Consider the following 13,097-nt stretch of genomic DNA (forward strand, 5'->3'; position numbering starts at 1 on the left):
TTCACCACTCGAAGCTCTGGTGAACACCAGCTGGCTCTTAGACTCCGCGCCCCGGGGAATCTTACGCTCTTACCCCAGTGGGATCTGTCCCCCGTCTGCAGCAGTCAGCCATAGGGTCCACTACCTTGCGGTGCACTCCGGATCCCTACGGGGTGCACCTGTCACCTCGCCTCTAGGTGACCTGACAGTTTGATCAGCCATGGACCCAGCTGACGTGCCGCTTCCTGCAGATGATCCATTGCAGAGCTTAGTTCGGCGACTTGAGACCCAAGAATCGCATCAGACGCAGGTGATGCAATTCCTTCAGGATTTGGCATCCCGTTTTGAACAGGTTCAGGCCTCATTAGGACCCCCAGTTCAACAACCTCACCCGCTATCTGCGACTGCACCTATCGCACCAGTCGCATCCACGCATTCATTAGTACTGCCAGCTCCGTCCCGTTTCTCTGGGGACTCCAAGGCCTGCAGGGGCTTCCTCAGCCAATGCACAATTCATTTTGAACTTCTGCCCCAAAACTTCCTGTCCGATCGGGCAAAAGTCGCATATATCATATCCCTCCTGTCCGGCGAGGCGTTAGCCTGGGCCGCTCCTCTGTGGGAACTGAATGATCCAGTGGTTTCTAACCTGTCTGATTTCTTGAAACTTTTTCGGAATATCTTCGAGGAACCGGGTCGTGTCTCCTCAGTGGCTAGCGCTCTTTTACGTCTCCGTCAAGAGTCCGCTTCTGTGGGACAGTATGCTCTTCAGTTCCGTATCCTCACAGCTGAATTGAGCTGGAATAATGAGGCCCTAGTTGCAACCTTTTTACATGGCCTCTCTGATAGAGTGAAGGATGAATTAGCAGGAAGATCCCTTCCTGCTGATCTGGATAGTGTCATCACCTTGTGTAACCAGATCGATATTCGCTTTCAGGAGAGGGCCCTGGAAAAAAGACGCCAGCACTCCCCGTTCTTTAGGCAGCCTGAGTCCCCAGTCCCTTCTTCTCGAACCGAGGAGCACCCCCTGCCTACCGAGGAACCTATGCAGTTGGGCTGGACTAAGTTATCTCCTGAAGAACGCGCTAGGCGCAGAACTCTGGGCCTATGCCTCTATTGTGGGGCCAAAGGTCATTTCCGTGACACTTGTTCTCTTCGTCCGGAAAAACGCTCAGGGCTAATACATCTGGAAGGTGGAGTATTAGACCCTGAAATATCACCTTCACCTTCTCGTTTTCTCCTTTCTGTGTTGCTTCATGTCGGTGCTTCCTCTCGTTCGGTCTCAGCACATCTGGATTCCGGAGCCGCTGCCAATTTCATGGATTGGGAAACTGCATCCTCCATGAGACTTACCCTTTTGCCCCTTACAACACCATTGGTGGTCTTGGCGATTGATGGCACGGTCCTCCCAGAGGGCCCTATCCGCTTCCAGACTATTCCTGTTAAGATGTCAGTAGGGACCCTCCACCAGGAGTGGATTTCCTTCCTTGTCTTACCTAAGGCTTCATCTCCTATCATATTAGGTCTTCCTTGGTTTCGGCTCCATTCTCCACACGTTGACTGGTCTGCTGGACAGATCCTGGCTTGGGGTTCCTCCTGTTCCTCTTCCTGCCTACTCAAGGGTACCCCAAAGGAGAGACTTCCTGTTTCCACCATCCCACTATCTTCTGTTTTTCCTGCTGTATATAGCGATCCCTGCGATACGTCCTGCAATAGTCGGACTGGAGCAGTCTCTAGGTCATGTGGTACTCTGGATGAGGAGCCCGCCTATGAACCTGAGTCGATCATTCACTCCAGTTCGCATAATCATTTACCTTTGCCTGTCCCTAATCTCCCTTGGACACACAGCCAGGTTAACTTGTCTGCAAGTTCCAGAGTCGCTATGCCTTGTGATGCGATGGTCGCTACATCTGACTATACTAATCAGTCGGCCTCCACACCACTTATGCCAGTCCAGCCCATGCCCTATGAGCTTCCTGCTTCTTGTTCAGGACCTTCTGTGACCCAGTCTCACCCTACTACTACTATGTCCGTTCAAACCCATTTAAGAGGCTCAATCCATCCTTTGGATAGAATACCTCATTCGGCCAAGAGGGGTTTTCAATCTTTTTCTCTGGGTTCTGTTTGTGTTTCTGCTATCCAGCTTAAATCTTGCGACATGTCACCCTCTAACCAACCTGACCTCAGGGATCCACTGACCTCTGCCCAGTTTGGTGGTCCTGTGATGGATGCCCAACTCAACTTTAAGGGTTTGGGGGTCCCTGCTCAGACTCCTGATCTTCTCATGCCCTTACCCATTCCTAAAAAGCCTTTAGTCCTCAAGTCCTCTCGTCCTCTCCCTACCTCTGCTTTGGTTTCTGAGGATAATCTAAAATACGAGGTTAGTCAAGTTTTGGATTCCCGGCTCCGTAAAGGCCTTCTTCAATACCTCGTACTTTGGAAAGGGTTGGGTTCTGAGGAGAGGTCTTGGATCACTGCATCTGAGGTCTTTGCTCCCTGTCTGTTAAGGAGGTTCCATCTGGAGTTTCCCTTTAAGCCTGGACCCAGGCAGGGAAGGGGGAGGCCTCGTAAGAGGGAGGGTACTGTCATGGTTATGCAGTGATCTTCCTGTGTTTGCTTACCTTCCCTCATGTCTTCAGACTAAGAAGCCAGCTACTTCCACCTGGTGGTTTTTATAACCTCTCCTCTAAGCATGGCTCCACCCCAGGCCCTATCAGGGAGCCTATATAAACCTGTGCACTGCAGGGCTCAGGGCTGATCAACCATTGTGTATTCCTTTGTGTATTAGCTTCCTGTTTCCTGTCGTGTGCTCTGCTACTGATTTCCGTTACGGACCTTGGCGTGTTCTGACCATCCCTGCTTGCCTGTGACCCTGACCTATTGGCGTGTACCCGACTATTCTGTTCTGCTTGTGGCCCCGACTTTGGCTTTGTCCCTCACCATCCCTATCCTCCTGTTCCCTACTGTGGGTGTGAGCTGGGGGACCCTGGGGGTCGCGACCTGGAGCCAGTTGCAGCCAAGACCATCTTCACCACTCGAAGCTCTGGTGAACACCAGCTGGCTCTTAGACTCCGCGCCCCGGGGAATCTTACGCTCTTACCCCAGTGGGATCTGTCCCCCGTCTGCAGCAGTCAGCCGTAGGGTCCACTACCTTGCGGTGCACTCCGGATCCCTACGGGGTGCACCTGTCACCTCGCCTCTAGGTGACCTGACAGAACTCCAATTTATGGGGGGAAAAGTTATATGTCTTCAAGAAACATATATCACTAGCAGCTCAGGGATAAATTTATCATCGCACCAATTCCCAATGTGGTTCTATGGAGACTCCACATCAGCGCACTCCAGAGGAGTAGCTATTGGCTTTGAAAAATCAGTAAGATTTGAGATCGATGACCGAATGACTGACCCAGATGGGAGATACCTATTCTTAAAGGGCAAATTGGGAACTATGCAATGTACGATTGTTAATGTGTACGCACCAAATAGTAACCAAGAGAAGTTTCTGTTGAGAGTATTAAGTAAATTAGAAGAATTTAGAATGGGTATGGTAATTTTAGCTGGTGATTTAAACTGGTGCTTGGATCCCAAGTTGGACTCCTCAGGGGGTGGTTTACGGGGGGCAGAACACCGCTACAGGAAAATAAATAAAGCATTTACCAACGCTCAGCTACATGACGGTTGGAGGATTACCCATCAGAAAGATCGGGACTATACCCACTTCTCCTCAGTACATAAAACCTTTACAAGATTAGACTATATTTTTGTAGGACAACAATTGGTAGCCAATTTAAAAAAAGCAGAAATTAAGCCAATCACCCTGTCCGACCATGCCCCGGTAAAAATCCACCTAGAAATACAGGGTCAGATGGGGACAGGAAGTGCATGGAAATTAAATGACTCACTTATCCTAGAACAAGACGTAAGTTTAAAAATCTTGCAGGAATTAAGCGATTTCTACGAGACGAATGATACAGGAGAATGTTCAAAGGCTACTATTTGGGAGACTCATAAGGCGGTCATTAGGGGGATTTTGATTGGAATTGGTGCAGGGAAAAAGAAAGACAGGGAGAAGGCGAAGGGACAGCTATACAAGAAGATCGAGGAATTAGAACAAACCACCAGACCCAGAGGGCTCCAGGAATCCCAGGAATTACAAAAAAAAAAAAGAGAGCTGGAAGAATTCCTAGAACAAGAGAGGAGGACAGCTTTCCATAAAATAAATAGGGAGAGACATCTGTGGGGCAATAAGTCAAGTAAGTGGCTAGCTAGAAGAGTAAAAGAACAGAAAAATAGGACTTATATTCCGAGGATTAGAGATAGGGAGGGGGAGATGAAGTTCGCAACACCGGATATCGCAGAGAACTTCCAGTCATACTATAGCGCCATATACAACATAGGCAGGAGAAGGGAGGCAAAGGAGATAAGGAAAGAAACGATCAGGGATTACTTAGAGAAGTTTAAATGTTTAAAAGTTACATGTGATGCTCTTCAGGAATTAGAGACCCCTATCTCAGTTACGGAAGTGGAAAGGGCAATCAACGAAACAGCTATGGGGGGAAGTCCCGGACCGGATGGCTACTCTATCTTATATTATAAAAAATTTAAAAATGTTCTAGCACCCAAGCTGTGTGAGTATTTCAATGAGGTGGGGGACGGGGGGACCTTTCGAGAAGAGGCCCTGCTAGCCCACATCACATTGATTTTGAAAGAAGGAAAGGACCCAGCAGCGATGGAGAGTTACAGGCCGATCTCATTATTAAATACAGATGTAAAACTCTATGCGAAAATTTTGGCTGAACGATTGAAAACTCTCCTCCCCGAGTGGATCCATACCGACCAGGTGGGATTTGTCAGGGAACGAGAGGGGAGGGATAACGCTCTAAAGTCAATAATGCTGATACAGGAAGCAATTAGAAGAGAGACTCCCACGCTGCTCTTGTCGGTGGATGCCGAGAAGGCATTTGACAGAGCAGATTGGGAGTTCATAAATGAGACCCTGGAACATTTGGGGCTGGGTGAGAGAATGATGCAGAGGGTAAAAGCATTGTATAACAAACCGACAGCCAGGATCAAGGTGAATGGCTCCCTGTCCCGCCCCCTTCAACTATTTAATGGGACGAGACAGGGATGCCCCCTGTCCCCGATCCTTTTTGTGATTGCCTTGGAGCCGCTATTGGCGGCAATCCGGGGCGGTCAGGACATACGGGGAATAGTGGTGGGAGGTAAAGAGTATAAGGTGTCTGCATTTGTGGACGACCTGCTCTTGTACGTGACACACCCCAGAATATCAATACCAGCGATAGTGAAGGAAATAGAACAATATGGTCGAATATCTAATTTTAAAATTAATCTATCTAAATCAGAAATATTAAATTTGAATGTATCCAAAGAAGTTCAGAATGACTTAACCGCAAGCCTACCTTTTAAATGGAGTGGAGGGGAACTGAGCTACCTAGGGATTAAATTAACGGTAAAAAAAACGAATTTGTACGAAGCAAATTATATACCTTTACTTAATAAAATTAAATCCCAAATGGAAAATATGAAACATAAAAGAATATCGTGGATAGGCAGAGTGAACGCAATAAAAATGTTCATACTGCCGACGGTATTATACACATTTCAAATGCTTCCCATCGCCCTCCCGAGTAGTTTTTTCAGAAAATTAAAATCTCTTGTCCTCGCATTTATATGGTACCCCAAAAAACTGCGTATTGCACACAAGGTCCTTGTAAAGGAGAAGGAAAAAGGAGGAGTGGGTCTCCCAGACTTTAAAAAATATTATGAAGCCATAATATTATCCAGGATAGTAGATTGGATACACAACCTCGAGGGGAAGAGCTGGGCAGAGTTGGAAACAAGATTAAGTGGGACAGACTTAGCAAAAATGATTTGGATACCAACGCAAGCAAGGAACCTAGGAACAGGTACTGAGACAGTCACAAGGCACACATTGAGAACATGGGACAAAATAAATAAGTCACATAACTGGACATGCAATTCCCCCTTAATGTCACTACTAGACACAAAATATTTTTTGCCAGGAATGGAAGAGCGGATGTATTATAGTAGATGGGCACAGAAATTAGAAGTAACACTGGGAGAGGTGATGAAAGGGGATAGGATCCTAACATATAGGGAAATAATCCAAGAATGGGGACACAGACCCCTAGACAAATGGAGATACAATCAACTAGCACACTTCACACAAGGGCTTCCACAGCCCCTACGAGGTATGAATGAGTTAAGGCCACTAGAAAAATTATTTAAGGACCCACATAGCATAGTGAAAAGGATATCTAAATTATACAAAATACTAAGAGGTGAGGGAGAAGGGGAATTACCTGTATACTTAGGGAAATGGGAAGGGGAACTGGGGACACTTAGAAATGATGAACACAGAAGAAAAATCTTAAAAATGACATATGCACTAGCGAAAGATTCACGAACATATGAAATGGCTTATAAATTAATAGCGAGGTGGTATATGACACCCATAAGAATGCAGAAATTAAGAAGGGATGAGGATTTGATGTGTTGGAGGAAATGTAAAGAACAAGGCACGTTCAAACACATATGGTGGGATTGCCCAAAAATAAGACCCTTTTGGGATAAGATAATTGAAAATATATATCTGATAACTGGAAAGACGATTAGGAAATGTCCATGGACTTGCCTGTTCCACGACTCAGACATGGGAGTAAGGCAGTACAAAGCCACCCTCATCCCTTATCTCTTGAATGCAGCCAAAGCCGTAATACCAAACCATTGGGGAGATCCCCAGAGGCCGACAATCCTAGAGTGGGTGAAGAGGGTGGAGCAGATTAGACTGATTGAAGATTCGATCAATATAACCCAGGAGCCAGAAAGTGTAATCCAATGGAAATGGCAACAATGGCTGACATTCATAGAGAGTGGGAACTGTCATGTCTGATTAATAGGAGCAGGGAACAGGGGAGGAGGGTGAAGGACACGGGCGGAGAATGGGGGGCACAGCTTCGCCCGATTAATTTTTTTTTTTTTTTTTTCTTTGCCCGCGGGGAGGGAGGGAGGAGGGGGTTTTACAAGTGTATTATGTAAGATGAGAGGTGTAAGGAGTCTGTAGCTTTGTAACACACTGTACGACTCCACCCTCAAGATTTGTAAAATGATGTGTGAATAATGTACGAAAAATAAAAATAAAGAATATATAAAAAAAAAACATGTGGGTTTAGAATTAGCAGAAGTTGGTGAGTGCAGTAATGAGCACATCTTACACCCCCTCCTCGAACCCCCCCCCCCCCCACCTCCCAACAAGCATTTTGCTGATCATGTATTCAGTAACTTTTTGTTCTAGAAAAACATGATCAGCAAGATTCTTCCAGTCATATACATGTAGAATGATAGTGATCACATCAAAGTGCAACATTCAGAGCCACACAGGACTGCTTCAAGGCATATGTGATCAGACACCTCCTAACCATCACTGTCAAATAAAGTATGTCATGCATCAAATGATATTGCAGGGCAGTGGCCTGAATGTTGTATACACGAAGAGCATACTGAATAATTAAAGCGGAAGTTCACACAAAAATGGAATCTCTGCTTTTTGGAACCCTCCTCCCCTCCGGTGTCACATTTGGCACCTTTCAGGGGGGAGGGGGGTGCAGATACCTGTCTAAGACAGGTATTTGCACCCACTTCTGGGCATAGACTCCCCCGTCCCATTGCACTGTCTGCTGGGACAAACACGGGTACCAGAGACAGCAGGGACCATGCGCAGTAGGGAACTGGGAAGTGAAGCCGCAAGGCTTCATTTCCTGATTCCCTTACCAAAGATGGTGGCGGCAGGATCCGAGGTCCGAGGGATGGTCCTGCCTCAGGTGCCGACATAGCTGGACCCTGGGACAGGTGAGTGTCCTAATTTTAAAAGTCAGCAGCTGCAGTATTTGTAGCTGCTGACTTTTTAAAGAAAAAAAATTTGCGGGACTCCCGCTTTAAGGTGTAAGTTCACCGTTTCAGAAAAAAATTAAGAGGTGAATATCCTACTGCCTCCCCATCCCTGCTGTACTTATCTCTGTGAGTGATGGGCTGACAGTGCCTACACAGCGAGTGTAGTGGTCCAGGGATTTTAAACCCTAGCTCTTCTATTTGGTCTTTCTGCAGTACTTCCAGGAAGGATCAGAGCAATTCTCTGTGCTAGCGCTAACCAATCAGAATCACTCTGATCTGTCCCAGAAGCACTGCATAAAGAAGGGGGAGAAGAGCAGGGGTTTCATATCCCTGGACCACTATGCTGGCTGCGTGGGTACTGACAGCTCAACACCCATGAAGGTAAGTATAGTGGCGACCAAGGGGATGGGGAGGGTGAAGGTGAACCCTTAAAAGGCTACTGTAAAAGAAATTGCATGGTCATAAAGGGAATTGCACAGTCAGCCATATTGTGCAGCTGATATTTTATTGCCATTACCCTTACAACAAGTACAATAGCACAGGTTTTAACCATTATGTACTAACAATGCAGTTCAAAATCTAAACAGTCCTAAAATATCTTGTACATACCACACTCAGAGTACTTACCAATTTCTTATCTTGGTCCATTCTTTTTTAAACAGATGAATTAAGTCTTCTCTAACACAGCAAAGGTTTCAGAAGTAGATATATAAACCTTTTCCTTCAAAGATTGTCAGGATAGTTATCCATTATGTTCTAAGCTGTTTTCCCAAGAAGATCATGCAGAAAAGAGGTGGGAATCCATATACCAGCTCCTTATATCAGGAAATAGCATTGTAGAAAAAGTTGTTGGTTATATAATGCACCATCTAAATATGCAAGCTCAACCCAGGATTAAAGATTGCAGGTCATTGTAGTTGCAAGGTATGATAACTAAAAAGACAGCACAGCAGTAATTGCCTGCTTTTTGTCTTACAAGAGGCCGCCCCCCTGACAGAACACAATAGTTCAGCAGGGTAGATCGCTGTACAAACATCAGACAAACTACTACACAATATATTGAAAGTAAACTTACAGATAAACATTTACACCTTTTTAGATTGTAAGCTCTAACGAGCAGGGCCCTCTGATTCCTCTTGTACCAAATTGTAATGTAACTGTAATGTCTGCCCTCGTGTTGTAAAGCGCTGCGCAAACTGTTGACGCTATATAAAACCTGTATAATAATATAATAATAATAACAGAGCCAACATATGTTGCTAGGGCACACTGCTGCTTTTAGCTTCCAGTGTACTCACAAAGCCCCTGAACTACAGTGGTGTGAAAAAGTGTTTGCCCCCTTCCTCATTTCCTGTTCCTTTGCATGTTTGTCACACTTAAGTGTTTCGGAACATCAAACCAATTTAAACAATAGTCAAGGACAACACAAGTAAACACAAAATGCAATTTGTAAATGAAGGTGTTTATTATTAAAGGTGAAAAAAAATCCAAACCATCATGGCCCTGTGTGAAAAAGTGATTGCCCCCTAAACCTAATAACTGGTTGGGCCACCCTTAGCAGCAACAACTGCAACCAAGCGTTTGCGATAACGTGCAATGAGGCTTTTACAGCGTCCTGGAGGAATTTTGGCCCACTCATCTTTGCAGAATTGTCATAATTCAGTTACATTAGAGGGTTTTCGAGCATGAACGGCCTTTTTAAGGTCATACCACAACATCTCAATAGGATTCAGGTCAGGACTTTGGCTAGGCCACTCCAAAGTCTTCATTTTGTTTTTCTTCAGCCATTCGGTGGTGGACTTGCTGGTGTGTTTAGGATCATTGTCCTGCTGCAGAACCCAAGTTCGTTTCAGCTTGAGTACACAAACAGATGGTCGGACATTCTCCTTCAGGATCTCTTGGTAGACAGCAGAATTCATAGTTCCTTTTATCACGGCAAGTCTTCCAGGTCCTGAAGCAGCAAAACAGCCCCAGACCATCACACTACCACCACCATATTTTACTGTTGGTATAATGTTTTTTTAATGAAATGCAGTGTTCCTTCTACGCCAGATATACTTGGACACACACCTTCCAAAGAGTTCCACTTTTGTCTCATCGGTCCACAGAATGTTGTCCCAAAAGTCTTGGGGATCATCAAGATGTGTTGTGGAGAAATTGAGACGAGCTTTGATGTTCTTTTTGCTCAGCAGTGGTTTTCTCCTTGGAACTCTGCCATGCAGGCCATTTTTGCCCAGTCTTTTCCTGATGGTGGAGGCATGAACGCTGACCTTAACTGAGGCAAGTGAGGCCTGCAGTTCCTTGGACGTTGTTGTGGGGTCTTTTGTGACCTCTTGGATGAGTCGTCGCTGCGCTCTTGGGGTAATTTTGGGCGGCCGGCCACTCCTGGGAAGGTTCACCACTGTTCCATGTCTTCGCCATTTGTGGATAATGGCTCTCACTGTGGTTCGCTGGATTCCCAAAGCTTTGGAAATGGCTTTATAACCCTTTCCAGACTGATAGATCTCAATTACTTTCTTTCTCAATTGTTCCTGAATTTCTTTGGGTCTCAGCATGATGTGTAGCTTTTAAGGATCTTCTGGTGGACCTTACTGTGTCAAGCAACTCCTATTTAAGTGATGCCTTGATTGTGAACAGGTGTGGCAATAATCAGGCCTGGGTGTGGCTAGAGAAATTGAACTCAGGTGTGGACAACCACAGTTATAGTATGTTTTAACAAGGGGGGCAATCACTTTTTCACACAGGGCCATGATGGTTTGGATTTTTTTTCACCTTTAATAATAAACACCTTCATTTACAAATTGCATTTTGTGTTTACTTGTGTTGTCCTTGACTATTGTTTAAATTGGTTTGATGTTCCGAAACACTTAAGTGTGACAAACATGCAAAGGAACAGGAAATGAGGAAGGGGGCAAACACTTTTTCACACCACTGTAGCTCTCTGAGCAGGCAGTTCCTGGTTAGAGATTATTTACACCATTGTGTTGAGGTAGTGCACCATGTGCTGTGGCATTGGAAAAAAATACTGCAAGTCTAGCCTGGTGGGTTGGCAACTCTTTCAAAATGAATACAGTGTCTTTAACACAATGCATGTGCTTTAACACAAGTCACAAAATTGACAGGTGTGAATATGCCTTAATGGGATAGGTAAACCTCCCACCCTGCATCCAATAACTGAATGCTTAGTTATTAAGCAATTTACACTGGCCCATGTATTGCCACTGTTTTTGTTGGCAATTTGTGGTATGTTGTAGTGCACTGTGTCTCTAGGGTTTTTTGGTCCATTTTTGTGTACTGCAGCAGTCAAAATGAATGGGCTGCCCAAACGCAATGTACATCAATATGCACTAATGCACTTGTGTTCACCCAACAAAAGAATGGATAGGTCTGAATGGGCCAAGGTAGCAGAGTTTTGTGACACCACACAGGGGATTATCCACCATCAGGCAAACAAGATGTTTGCCATGGGCAGCATTTTTCAGTAGGGTGGAGGGGGGGTGGTGCCGTCCTCAGGCAGAATGGCAGAGGGGGCTCTTTAACACATTTTGATGAATGTACCTGGATGATGCCTGCAGCTGCAGGCACCACCCCAGTATCGTTTTCTGGAGCCAGCGGTTGGCTCTCTTGTAATAGCAATCAGAGCAGCTTACTAGCTGTCCCTCCCACCACCTTCCTGGGCTCTCTCGGACTCTTCCATCCCACCGCGAGACCCGAGTGACCAGCCGACACGTCCGCCAACTGGCCAGACAACCAAGCAAAGCAAGAATCGGCTTTTCATTTAGCTGTTTGTAACAGTATACCAGAAGCAATGACATGATATCACTTCTGGTTTATTCGGAAACCATTGGCACCGTAGACAGCTGTCGCTGTCTTTTAGTAAATATCTCCTAAACCGTGTAGGTATACGAGATATTTCTTGGACCTACATGTAAGCCTTAATTTAGGCTTACCTGTAGGTCAAAGTGGTTTGTAAGGGTTTACAACCACTTTAAATGCTTCTAAGTGCAGAGGAGGGATCTGGAGTCTCATACCCCAGATCTCTCCATAAAGAGTACCTGCCTATTGCTGTCCAAAAGGATGTTTACATTCTTTGTGACAGTGATAAAATTGATCCAAAAAAAAATGAAAGCTACAATGAAAAAAAGAAATGTAATTTACCATTTTTTTAACCACTTCCATACCGGGCCTATTCTAGCACTCCTCTCCTATATATAAAAATCATATTTCTTTTGCTAGAAAATTACTCAGAACCCCCAAACATTATATATGTTTTTTTTAAGCAGACACCCATGGGAATAAAATGGTGGTGGTTGCAACTTATTATGTCGCGCGTTATTTGTTCATCAATATTTCAAACGCGTTTTTTGGGGGAAAAAACTGTTTAATGAATTAAATAACAAAACAGTAAAGTTAGCCCAATTTTTTGTATAATGTGAAAGATGAAGTTACACCGAGTAAATAGATACCCAACATGTCACGTTTTAAAATTGCGCACACTCATGGAATGGTCGCCAAACTTCGGTACTTAAAAATCTCCATAGTCGATGCTTTACATTTTTTTACAGGTTACCAGTTTAGAGTTACAGAGGTCAAGGGCTAGAATTATTGCTCTCACTCTAATGCATGCGACGATACCTAACGTGTGGTTTGAACTGAGTTTACATATTTGGAAGGGACTTGCGTGTGTGTTCGCTTCTGTGCTCAAGCTTCCGGGGACAGGGGAGCTTTAATTTCTTTTTTTTTCTTTTTATTGCTTATTTTACTTTATTTTTTTATTTTTACACTTTCTCTTAAAAAATGTTTTTGATCACTTTTATTTCTGTTACAAGCACTGTAAACATCCCTTGTAATTGGAATGGTGTGTGGCGGGTCCTCTTTATGGAGACTTTATTGACCTCCAGGCTGGAAAGCATGAGATCAAAAATAAATAAATCACAATCCCATGCTTTCCAGCCATGATCGTGGCATTGTTTACAAGCGCGGCCTGGACCTCATAACCTCATAACGTTGCGCCCGTGCCTCCGATGGTCATAGAGATGACTGGTGACCTTCTGGTCATCAATCATCTCTATGATCTTCCTCCGGCAGTGGGCAATTCTTTCTCCAGGTCCCCGATGGCACGGGAGAGCCTGGAGAAGCACTGGAGGGCGGCGGGAGGGGGGATGTCCCCTCTCGTCGCCTGTAAGAAC

The 13,097-nt window shown here is 45.0% G+C and overlaps 1 protein-coding gene across 1 annotated transcript in view; it reads right to left on the reverse strand.

Moving 5' to 3' along the window:
- Positions 1-8,781, reverse strand: part of LOC143940335 (solute carrier family 2, facilitated glucose transporter member 11-like) — a 70,614-nt gene extending 61,833 nt beyond the window's left edge. The window contains exon 1 of the mRNA XM_077461583.1: positions 8,536-8,781. Within this exon, the coding sequence (XP_077317709.1) occupies positions 8,536-8,556 (21 nt within the window). The 5' untranslated portion in view covers positions 8,557-8,781. The remainder of the gene's footprint in view (positions 1-8,535) is intronic.
- Between the last annotated feature and the right edge of the window lie 4,316 nt (positions 8,782-13,097).

This window comes from Lithobates pipiens, unplaced genomic scaffold (genome assembly GCF_037356315.1).
Source record: "Lithobates pipiens isolate NorthernLeopardFrog02 unplaced genomic scaffold, aLitPip1_a1.2 Scaffold_3, whole genome shotgun sequence".
Taxonomy (NCBI): domain Eukaryota; kingdom Metazoa; phylum Chordata; class Amphibia; order Anura; family Ranidae; genus Lithobates; species Lithobates pipiens.